The 12606-nt window shown below is 41.9% G+C and overlaps 1 protein-coding gene across 1 annotated transcript in view; it reads right to left on the bottom strand.

Moving 5' to 3' along the window:
* LOC138961778 (proto-oncogene tyrosine-protein kinase ROS-like) overlaps positions 1-12606 on the bottom strand; it is a 230927-nt gene that overhangs the window by 46107 nt on the left and 172214 nt on the right. Inside the window, exons 10-12 of the mRNA XM_070333450.1 lie at positions 1411-1589; positions 989-1083; positions 227-455 (exon numbers count right to left, since the gene is read on the bottom strand). Coding sequence (XP_070189551.1) covers positions 227-455; positions 989-1083; positions 1411-1589 — 503 coding nt within the window. The remainder of the gene's footprint in view (positions 1-226; positions 456-988; positions 1084-1410; positions 1590-12606) is intronic.

Here is a 12606-nt window from a genome sequence, read left to right as displayed (position 1 = left end):
CTCTCTCTCTCTCACACACACACACACACACACACACATCCTGTTCTCACACACACACACAGTGACACGCACATACACACAAACACATCACACACACAACACACACGCACATACACACACACACACACCCCCCCCCGCCCCCCACACAGGCTGACAGGCTTGTCGAATCTTGCTCCCCCCCCTCACAGCCGCACCCCAACCCCCAACCTCACAAAATATGCCTCACCTTTGGGCGGAAGTCTTTGACATCTGAGCCATCGAGGAAGCAGGACATGATGCTGTCCATGGAGTTGTTGGGGAAGTAGAGCTGGACGTTGTCAAAATCCACGACGAAGGCAGCGAGGTCGTCCACAGTGACGATGTGCTTGGACTTGACCTTAGTGTTGGGTTGGATGGAGTGGAGGTCAACCCGGTACAGCCCTTTGTTCTCCCCGCTCAGCGCGTAAAACAGGTAGCTAGAGAATGGGGGGTATGGTGAAAACTAATGATACTGTGCACACAACAAAATGACGAAGATGGCATGATACTGTGAAAAAAGTACAGCGGGTAAGTTCATGACTTCCAGCCACCCCCTCTTCATTTCTTTTTATACTAATCATCATCCAGAGGGAAGGGGCTAATCTATATTAAATGTCTGTGATATTATCGGAGAGGCTTCATATGAGCCTCATTTGCAAGAATGCACTTTGTTTTGCTCTACGAGAAAACAACAACTGGAAAGACACTTGAATAAAAGTCCATATAAAAGGACTGCCATGGAAGTTTATACAAATAATGGAAATAAACACTCAAAGAAACACATTCTCACCACAAAATATAATGCCTTCATTTTGAGAACTCATAAAAATCATCTTGATTTATTGCTCACACAAACATGCACAGCATTTAACAAATATGCGAGATCGACCAGAACAACCCCCCCCCCCCCCCCCACCCCCATCACATCTGTGCAAATTAAACCAACAAGCAGTGAAATGTACGTCCTCACCCGTTGACAGGGTCGACCTTGACATCTGTGGGCGTGCTGTCCAGGTTGCCAATGGCAACGAAGCACAGGTCTCTGTCTAGGGGACAGCTGTACAGCTGAAACAACACAGGACACGTAGGACATTTACATACATGTTTTACCCGCGGTGACCTTTTATTTCTTCCTTCGTCATTGCGTCTCATTTTAAACTTTCAAAGGGTGAGCTGTAGACGGCATTACAAATGGGAGGGGGGGGGGGGGGGGAGGGGGGGGCGGGGGGAGGGGGGGGAGGGCCCTATGGGAATTACACAAGCACAGACAGAGGTCAGAATAACCATTGTGGGCCTCGACACATTTTTCAAAAAACAAAACAAACAAAACACAATAATGGAATGGGGTGGGTGGGGGAAGCCGGAGGGGGTATAGCACTGCGCACAACTCACTCTGTTCCTACTGGCCACGTAGGCGCGGTCAGTCAGCCAGTCCACAGAGATGGCGGTGGGCTCCAGCAGGCTGGGGTAGAGGTCAGGAACAGAGTTGTCCCCCGTGATGGAGATGGACACCACCTTGCCCTCACTCGTGCTCAGCATGATCAGCTGCCGCCGGATGTGTACGCCCACGCCTAATAAGGAGAGGGGTGTGATATCAAGTTATATTGTCCTGATGGGGTGAAGGATGATACAGAGGAGGTTTATTTTATGGGACGGAGGTGAGAGTTGAGGAATTTGTGATTATTCGGTGAAAAAAATTAGATCTTGGTACACGAGTTTATTGTTCTGACACTTCCCTACCTAACTGAAGGGAATATCTGCTTAGAAAGAGACCAAGATGTGTCCCTTTGCCTACCCCCAAAAATTAAATAAATAAATAAAGAAGGATAAAGTAAGATAAATCAATGAGACATTCTGAAAAACAGTTTGCCACTAAATTACACAGCAGCTGCAAATATTCTAAAATAAAAGATACGAGAGGTTACAAGCAAGGTTAAATAACAAAGTCTTGGCATTGATAAAAAAAAAAGACAAAACACCCACTAAAAAAGTCTTAGCATTTATCGAAAAGAAGACAAAACATCCGCTATCGCCCGGATAAAAAATCTACATTTAATCTGTCTTGACAAAATGAATAGCAATAGCAGAGTCCCATAATTATTACACATTTTGAGCGTGATACATGTACTGAGTTTGAAACTGACATCTATCCTTTCACAATTCTCCAGTTAGAAAAATCACGCATTTACAAAGGATAGTGTATGCCTCATGTAGAATGATAAATCCAACAACAACACCCGCTTAACTGGGGAAGCTCTTTTTATATTTAGTCAAGTTTTGACTAAATATTTTAACATCGAGGGGGAATCGAAACGAGGGTCGTGGTGTATGTGCGTGTGTGTGTGCGTGTGTGTGTGTGTGTAGAGCGATTCAGACTAAACTACTGGACCGATCTTTATGAAATTTGACATGAGAGTTCCTGGGTATGAAATCCCCGAACGTTTTTTTCATTTTTTTGATAAATGTCTTTGATGACGTCATATCCGGCTTTTCGTGAAAGTTGAGGCGGCACTGTCACGCCCTCATTTTTCAACCAAATTGGTTGAAATTTTGGTCAAGTACTCTTCGACGAAGCCCGGGGTTCGGTATTGCATTTCAGCTTGGTGGCTTAAAAATTAATTAATGACTTTGGTCATTAAAAATCTGAAAATTGTAAAAAAAAATAAAAATTTATAAAACGATCCAAATTTACGTTTATCTTATTCTCCATCATTTGCTGATTCCAAAAACATATAAATATGTTATATTCGGATTAAAAACAAGCTCTGAAAATTAAATATATAAAAATTATTATCAAATTTTTTTTTTCGAAATCAATTTAAAAACACTTTCATCTTATTCCTTGTCGGTTCCTGATTCCAAAAATATATAGATATGATATGTTTGGATTAAAAACACGCTCAGAAAGTTAAAACGAAGAGAGGTACAGAAAAGCGTGCTATCCTTCTCAGCGCAACGAATACCCCGCTCTTCTTGTCAATTCCACGTGCACTGCCTTTGCCACGGGCGGTGGAGTGACGATGCTACGAGTATACGGTCTTGCTGCGTTGCGTTGCGTTCAGTTTCATTCTGTGAGTTCGACAGTTACTTGACTAAATATTGTATTTTCGCCTTACGCGACTTGTTGATGTATTTACTTTGAACATTGTACGTACGTCTTACATTAAATGGATGACACATTTAATCCAACAACAACGTTCTAAGCGAGGCAGCACTTGCTCGTTTTGTTAATTCAAACCCCCGAAGGATTCATGCATCCGTTGTTATTTTGACTTTTGGTCAGCCGAGCAAAGGGAGGGAACTGTCACCAAGGGAAATAGACAATGTCATAAGGTTCCATTGATTTAGGCTGAAGCGCACACCCCAGAGACCTCGGTTGGAAAGATTTACGGGCATACAGATAATTGTTTTCTTCCAGCGGTTCTGTATGACTGGAGCTATGGGTTACAAGGGAGATATAAATGTATATCGCTGTTAGTGCACCAAGTTTCTCGGCCAGGCCTGGGGGTGCGGTGTGCTTATCCCACTCCTTGTTCGCATAACGCAAGATATGTTACAATAATCAAATTATCTATTCTTTTGTTCTGCTCTGAAGTCAGAGTAGAGCTGCCTGATTGGAAAACGTCTTACACGTAACCTTCCCATTTGGATGACAGTAACCTTAGTTACTTTCTCTTTATCAAGTGGCAACAAACAACAAAATCATTTGTTTAATCAAGGTTAAAAAATATTTACAATGAAAGTGATTTTTTTGTCTTTGCATGATTGAAAAAGTCCAACTGCTCAGCAAATATAGTGCCGGAAAACTTTTGTGTCGGTGTGTTATTCTTTTTTCTTTGAGTTACTCTAGCTCAAAGCACACAGAAACACCATGTTAGTCTTTCATCCAGAAAGTCCACTCCCAGACATTTTGATTAGGTTTACAACGAAGCTAACAACTGTCGTCAAAATCAAATCTTTCGAATTTCTGCAGGGATAAAGTTTGAGTCATTACTACTTCCCGTTCAGCGTTCTTGGATATTTGAAAAAAATTAATGAAGTCGATCTCAAAATGTCCAAATAAGGAATTTCTGATATCCTGATGGGAAGGATCATCCCTGATTCTGATCAGAATCATTTCACCATTCGCTTTGAAACATACAAATATCTGTTAATACTCTATCAAAATTAACATATCGTCAGTCAACAACAAAAAAGAAAAAGAAAAAATTACATTGAGCAATTTTGACCTTCACTGTGAATATTTCACTGGCCTTTGATGGGGTTTGAGGTTGCACAATCCTCTGATATATTATTTCACAAACATCTCCATAAACACACGTAGCCATAAGCAGATCAATGCGTGTGACGTAACTACAGAACATGTAATGAGACTTCTGGGAATAATGAAGCAATGCCCATCCATACTCCTTAAAAAGCTGTTAATAAACAGTCTCTAACTGGACTCAAGGGGCTTGGCCATACAGGGTTGTGTTCTGTCACTTGAAAGGTCAGCCTGGGTGATATAATACGATATCACACTCCTGGGATCCATTGGGCTAGGATCATCCACGTTTAATAATACATTCACTGACCTCTCTGCTGAAAGTGTGTGAAACAAACTCCATATATACCCACCCTTTAAGGAGAGAATTTTTTAATATTTTTGTTTTTCATACCGGTAGTATCTTTTTGTCGATTGCTAGCCAAAGATCATCTGTACTAAATCATTCTACAATTGTCAATGCTAAATTATTATTCTTTATAGATTGTTCGAATTCGGTGTTTACCTAGCTGTAATATATAGATATATATATATCCATGTATATATATATATATATATATATATATATATATATATATATATATATATATATAATTTTTTTTTTAAATTAAAAATCCAATACCGATGTTATCTTTTTGTCGATATCTAGCCAAAGTTTATCTGTACTGTTTAATTCTACACTGCTTGACTGAAAATGTAATTCGGCGTTTAACTAGCTGTGTTAGCTGTTTATTTATCCTAATTGCTCCTACTCCTCATTATACAAAATCGTTGCAAAAACATTTTATTTTCATTACAAAGAAATATTTAAAAAATCAAGATCAATATTTACACAGGACAATAAATCACAAAAGATGGAAACTCAAACAAATACAGTTAACGTATGAAAAAGGTTTAAGGGATCGTGTTTACGAAAACATCTGAAATTTGAAATAAGACAGCGAAGTTCAACTATTTCGAAAGACAAAGACACACAGAGAAAAAGATGACAAAGGAGAGATTACTAAAACATTGACGGTCACAACACATATATCACTTACAGTGACTAAAACTAACATTTTGTTCTATGTAACAAAGAAAAGAGAAGGCAGCGTAAACATCAATAGACATAACAGCATAATACATCAATCCATCGAATGTAATAAATAATTCAAACAGCAAAAATAATGAATATGCTGTGCAAATGTATGAGATTGTTTCTTTCAGAAATTTCAGAGTGATAGTTACAACTTGGAGAATTCAAGCCAACTGTGAAAACGAAAATAAAATCCATCTAGCAAATGATTCACTGCTAAGACGCACTCAAAATCGAACTCGAGAAGCAAATTTTAACATTTATGAAATTATTTTTTATTCGAAACATTATTTTCTGGTTCTTTTCTTCAATTTGGCAGTTTCACAAATAAACATTTAACAAAGAGAAGTTGGTATTTCCAATTATCAAATAAAAATTACACACTTTGATTTTGAAAAGATAAAATCCAAAGACAACACAATGATATGAATCAATGATTGAAGAATTGGATGACGAACTTTTCCCTGAATGAGCTCAAAAACACCACACGTCAACCATGCAAACACGACTGCTTTTTCAACAAAAACCCAGATTCGTTTTGTTATTTCTGTAAGTAAAGGTTCAGTGAGTTAATTCCAAAACCAAACTTGGTCAAGACTCCAACAAAAACAAGCTCACACAAAGCACAGCAAAAATCAGCAAGCATTCCGAATGAAAAAACCACAAGAACTTGTATCAAAGTGCATGGCTTTGACTAGTCGATCGGAATACCTTCACCGATAAAGTTTACAGAAGAAAGTTATACGTGATGGTGATTCGATTGACTGGCCCAAGCCAAGTACTCACAATTCAAGCTACTCTTGTAAAAGTCAAAATGTCACCGTGGAACTGGGTTTTTAAAATGCAGTCTAAAAATCAACTCGTATTTTCATACCAAACAACACCTAATGCAAACACACTTCCAAAGCACAACATGAAGAAAAAACAACTTCTTCTTTCAAAGATAAGTAGTCAGTAATGTCACTTTTTAAATGATGGAGAAAAAAATCACAAATCTGAAACAACAAGACTGTGCACAAACAATATCAATTTTTTTCTCTCAGCTAGTTTACCTTCGATTGACCCGTTTATACTTTCAAACAAGATCTCAGCTGGCAAGGAAGAAACAAGAAGAGAACAGACATGAGCAAAAGGCAGAACACGAAATAAATATTTTGTTTCACGCATATAACACAGGACATAAATGAATTAAGAACTGAAATAAATATGAAAACGGATACTTGGAAACAGACACGTTGAGACAGAATCGTCCGCTCGCGCAGAGAGAGAGAGAGAGAGAGAGAGAGAGAGAGAGAGAGAGAGAGAGAGAGAGAGAGAGAGAGAGGGAGAGAGGGAGTGAGACAGACAGACAGACAGACAGACAGACAGACAGAGAGTCACACAACATGTTGGTAAAAAATCAACCACTAAATAAATAATGGCGGGGCTGGGGTACGGGTCTCGGAACATAAAAGAATTACACTACATTTTCCAACTTAAAATCAATATTATCGCATTCCTTTACGAGAATCAGTCCACACTAACGACAGACAGTAAACCACTTAAAGCATATGCATTTTTTTTTAAATGCAGTTGATGCCTATTTTTTCTCCCGATCGAATCCCCACACTCCACCTTTCACAAGCGTGCACTCTCACTCCCGTATATATGTGTCAATTCATGCATGATGTATGTGGCTCTTTAACACCTCCTTCCGGATACCCCTCCTTTCGAGGCCTCCATCCCCGACCCAAACTCTAACCCCAGACCCCCCCCCCTACACACACACTAGGGATGCACACTAATCACCATTCTCCTAGCCCCTCACCCCCCCCCCCTCCCCCACCCCCTTCTGACGAGGACACAGACTGTCTCGGAATATGGGTGACAATAACGATGATGATGATGATGATGATGATAACGATGATGATGTGTTTGTAGGGCCGTGTGTGTGTGGGGGGGGGGGGGGGGGGGGGCGACAGACAGACAGACAGACAGACAGCTCTTATTCGCTTCCAAAGTCAAAGATCTCTCCCTCTGTCTGTCTGTATGCCTCTCTCTCTCTCTCTCACACACACACACACACACCATCACCCCCTCCCCCCAACACACACCACCTCCCTTATTCTCCCCCTCCCCCCCCCCCCCATACAGGCACACACATAGTGCCATGGACAGGAAGCTCAAAGTCAACAGGGCGATTATTGCGACAGGAGAAGGGGTTGGCATCCATCCGCGGCCTTTAGCAAATGGGCAAATTTCATTCCCGCCTAATGTGATAATGACAGGCAATGATGGAAGCGGGTCATTGGCATTATCTGTCTCAGGCAGCATCCTCACTGCACGCATCATCAGCTGCTGCAAGCCCCGTTGGCCGTGGACGTTTTACGCCTCTTTTGGTGCCTTGTACCTAGTTACGAGTGGTTTTCTTTGTCTTGTCCTCTTTTTTTTTAAACCATGTGTGGGCACATGTTACAATGCAGGGATGTTGTAAGTATTCATTTTCTTTGGAAAATGTGCCGAAATGACGACAACAGTTTCGGCAGTTCTCCGATTTTTCACATTTTCCTTGACGTTTACTTACGCCCACCCTTTTAAAAGTTTATGCATTTGACCGATTTGCCGACGCCATCCCTCCAATGTCTCATTTTGCTTCAAGAAGAAGACAAGGCTTTCTTGCAACATCAGTCTGCGACAAGGTTTGACTCCGTTGCAAAACTCAATATTCTTTGACAACCAATTTTGCTAACGACTTTCGGTGACCCACCCTGCGTGCTTATCTTAAACTGCTGGGTACAAACAAAAGTGGACTGCTAAGTACCAACTGCGGCGTTCCAAGATGCCATTATATTTATTGTACCCAGTCTATCGGAGCTGGGTATAAAACTAGGCATGACAAGGAGCTGTAGGGTACGATTGCCGACGTACCGCGTAAACGCCGTGAATCCGGGCATTTCACGAACACTGCAGTCTTCATTCGCTGTCCTAAAACTGGTTCTTGTCAACTGAATTCGAAACTTGCGCAACTGCGTCATTTGCCTGTCGTCTGTCACTGGCTTGTCGACATCACAGCATTTGGAACAAAAAGACTTGTTCCCCTATCTATGAAAATTGTCCAAGCTATGTCCCATTTTCAAGCCCACTTCCACGCACGTGTGTATCACTTCCTTGGCTGAAAATCGACCTTAAAGAAAACATCCATCTCTAAAATCAGTGTCTAAACTTGGTTTTGGTCTGGGACAAAGCGCGATCATTTGTGAAAATGTTCAATCGAGGTGAGATTGGAATCGGTATCGTGTCCTACCGTTCACCGCGCATGTGGGCATTTCATGAACGTTTGATTCTTGTACGGCAGACATTTTGGAATATGTTACCATCCTGAAGAATGCAGTTACATGCCGATGAATTGATTGATTTAAACGTATCTAACGTGGTTACTGGTGTGTTTTCCTTTTATTTAAATATTTTACTAATCCGTTATTTCAGTCCATACCAATTAAGGTGAGATTCTTAAACTAATTGCTATCCCTTTTGGTGGTGAAACTAAGGAACAAGAATATGCTTATACCTTTACGATGGAAGTTAAAGGCATATATGCTTTATACATTAGACATACTATTTGTACAAAACGTGGACTTATTCCATGCAAAATTTTCCTTTAACTGTTTAAATGTGTCCCCATAAGAACGAAAACTATCTTACTTGAATCAGTTTCCAAATCCGCATTTCAAACGTAAACTAACCTGACCTGACCTTATTTTCAGTCTTTTTTACATGTTTGTTTTTCTCTCTCTGTACAATGTATCCCAAATTAACTTCCCCATTCATTATTAAAGAGCTCAATGGACGGTTGAGCCTTGACATTACAAGTGTCTCAACAGAAGACTCGCCCACAGGACTCTCTGAACCAGGTCTTCTAGCCTACAGCGTTCTCTGGAACTTCCCATCTTTTCCGCCCCCACCAAGGACCAAGCAAGAACGACAAGTCGGTCACGGTACACATTTAGCTTTGACTGATAGACCAAGGGTGAAGTGACTTCGGGTGCGCCTGTCGAGTGCTAGATTCCTTGTTTCTGTCACATACGGCAGACAGAAATAGACACAGACAGACATACAGACACAGACGGCTGCACACAGACACAGAAAGAAGGGCATAGACAGACAGGCAGACATATACCAGGACACAAATAAAGACAAACAGATAGACAGACACAGTCGTTCGGAGGTGCACGAACACGTTCGGGGACACACTCACACAGACACACACTCTCTCTCTCTCTTTCTCTCGCATTCTCTCGCCCATCATCCACCCCGCCTCGCCTCCCCCCCCCCCCCTCCCCACCGCCTCGAGATCTGATCCAGAAATAAAGATCATTTACCGGACCTGCTGAGACCATCATGGTATTGTGATTCGATGCACACGGGTTTCCCTGTGCTTTTGGCGTAATGATAATGATGATAATTAGTTTTAACGTCCTCTTAGAACCATTTGGCCTATCTTGGGACAGGTAGAGTTATGTAATGATAACCTACATCGCACACTTCGTAGGGCCCGAGGACAGCGAACACTGGACTTATTTAGGGTGACTGTAAATGGCAGTCTACATTTGTCTGATCTGCCCGAGGTGCAATGACGCATATACTCCATGTTCTTAGAGGGTAAAGGACACCTGAAAAGGTTCAAAATGGAACAACATTATGCAGATACCAGGTTTCTCTCAACGTCAATACTTCGATGAAAATTTTTTTTTTCTTTGCATTTACTTTTTTTAAACCAGTCACCAAAGCGGAAACATATGGATCTCTTTATTCTTTGATTTTTGTTGTTGTTGAAAAGTGCATCGTTCAGATGGCAACATTTTCATATGATCGGTACACCCTTCTCAGCATTTCTACAGTGCTAGAGGGGGATTCTGATATTTATGAGACAAGGAACTTGTTCGGTCTTCCAGGTTTCTAGCTGTGACCTTGGCAGACACCTCTGGTCCTCTAGCCTGTGGAAACATTGCTCATCAAGGAACAACCTTTACCACAAAACATCCGGGTCAAACTGACGTGGATAAACAGCTGATTGTCCTTTTGTTCTTATGGTAGTTTTAATGTAGAAATGTTTGGCAATGTGCTTGGAATTTTGTTTAATTACACATTTTCTGTATAGCATTTGCCAGGTATAAATGCTGTGCCGGTTAAAAGTGTTCTTTTTCTTAATTTATTAGTAACTTTTTCAATGAGAAGTTCTTCCCAATATGATCTACTGAAAAAGGTTTGTCAATCATAAGCCTTTTGCATCCAGAACTGTTTCCTCAGATTTTCTGTTTTTGAGGTCTCACAAACATGTTGTGGAGAGGGAGCGCGGAAGCAAGACATTTACGTGACCACTGCTTTACTGCATGTCCTCCTCTTCTGTAGTAGTATTATTAGACAGAATGAAGCCGGGGATGGGTGAGAGAAAAAGGGAATATGGGTACACCCCTCCCCCTTATAAACAACTTTTTAAAAATTTTTTTTTTAAATCTGAACCCTTTGGAGGGCATCTGACCATGGCGGTGATATTTAAAGACGTTTCGAATAATAAAAAAATAAAAAAAATAGCAATGTCTGAAACTGAAAAAAGTCTTTAAACCGAGGGGTCTTTAAAAAAGGTAATCCACGTTGGCATAAATCGCGAAAAAGCAAGGTCTGAAACAGGGAAAAAGTCTTTAAATCGACGTCTTAAAAAAGGGGATCCACGTTGGCATATGAATCGCGAAAATAGCAAAGTCTGAAACGGGGGAAAAGTCTTTAAACCGAGGTGTCTTTAACAGGTGTGGTTATTGTTGGCATGAATCGCGAAATAGCAAAGTCTGAAACGGAAAGTCTTTAAATCGAGGGGCCTTAAAACCTTAAAAAAGGGGATCCACCTTGGCATGAATTGCAAAATAGCAAGGTCTGAAACGGAGAAAAAAAGTCTTTAAATCAATGGGTCTTAAAAAGCGGGATCCACGTTGGCAAGAATCGCGAAATAGCAAGGTCTAAAACGGTGAAAAAGCCTTTAAATCGAAGAGTCTTAAAAAGAAGATCCACGTTGCCTTGAATCGCACAGTGACTGAGCACTTCTACTTGTCCAGCCAGTACTAGCAGACGGAGGGAGAGCAATCATGCAGCGATTTACACCACAATGCCCCGGCCACATTTTGTATGGAGATGGACCCTCCGCAAGCCCAGGCCTTCCCCCCCGTGATTTGCTTTGGCAATCTCGGGTCCCACTCGCTCTCAGGCCGCGGATATTCTGCTCAGACTTGCAGCACAAAGTCTGCTACGTGTCGGAGACTTATGTAGACTGTACCCAGTCCCATCCTCTGGTTCCTAATACGGGGGTTTGTGGGCGAATCAATGGTCGGTGGTGACGTTAAGGGGGTTGAAGCATTGCCAATGCCTGATCGCTCTTCTTGCCCGTCAAGTGACGGCGGAGAGGGACGTGAACAGTGTCTGAGAGAAACGAGGGGTGAATGATTTTGGGGTAGGATGGGGTAGGGGGGGGGGGGTGTGTGTGTGTTGGGGATGGGGGGGGGGGGGTTGGGGAAGGGGAGTCAGAGACAGACAGATAGTTTGTGTTTATGTTTGTGTGTGTGTTTGTGTGTGTGTGTGTGTGCGTGTGTCTGTGCGTGCGTGTGTGCGTGCGTGCGTGTGTGCGCGTGTGTGTGTGTGTGTGTGTGTGTGAGTGTGTGTCTATTTGTATGTGTGTGTGTGTGTATGTGTGTGTGTGTGTGTGTGTGTGCGTGCGCGCGTGTCTATTTGTATGTGTGTGTGTGTGTGCGTGTGTATGTGTGTGTGTATGTGTGTGTACGTGTGTGTGTGTGTGTCTGTCTATTTGTATGTGTGTGTGTGTGTGTGTGTGTATGTGTGTGTGTGTACCGGTATGTGCGTGTGTGTCGGGGTGGTGGGGGATTGGTCGGGTTGAGAGGACACTGGAGAAAGTGGAGAAGTGAAAAGGTTGATGTATGAATGGATGAGCTATCAGAGTTGGAGGGGGGGGGGGGGCGAGAGAGGGGCGAGAGAGACAGAGAGAGAGGGAAGTGGTCGTGTGGGGTGGGCTCAGACAGGTACAGAAAAATGGGAAGAGAACAAGCTAAAATGAAATAAAAAGTAAAAAAACAAAACAAATGAATGGCTGAGAGAGATACGAATGTCAAGTGGCCGTCGGGTAGAGAGAGGGGAGAGATGGAACTGGAAGATTACACAGTACTGGCTACGAAACGACACCCCCCCCTGGAATGGACCCAAAAAGTGT

Source organism: Littorina saxatilis, linkage group LG3, assembly GCF_037325665.1.
Source record: "Littorina saxatilis isolate snail1 linkage group LG3, US_GU_Lsax_2.0, whole genome shotgun sequence".
NCBI classification, from domain to species: Eukaryota; Metazoa; Mollusca; class Gastropoda; order Littorinimorpha; family Littorinidae; genus Littorina; species Littorina saxatilis.
The sequence above is the reverse complement of the archived record's forward strand: the minus strand, read 5'-3'. Positions and strand labels throughout refer to the sequence as shown.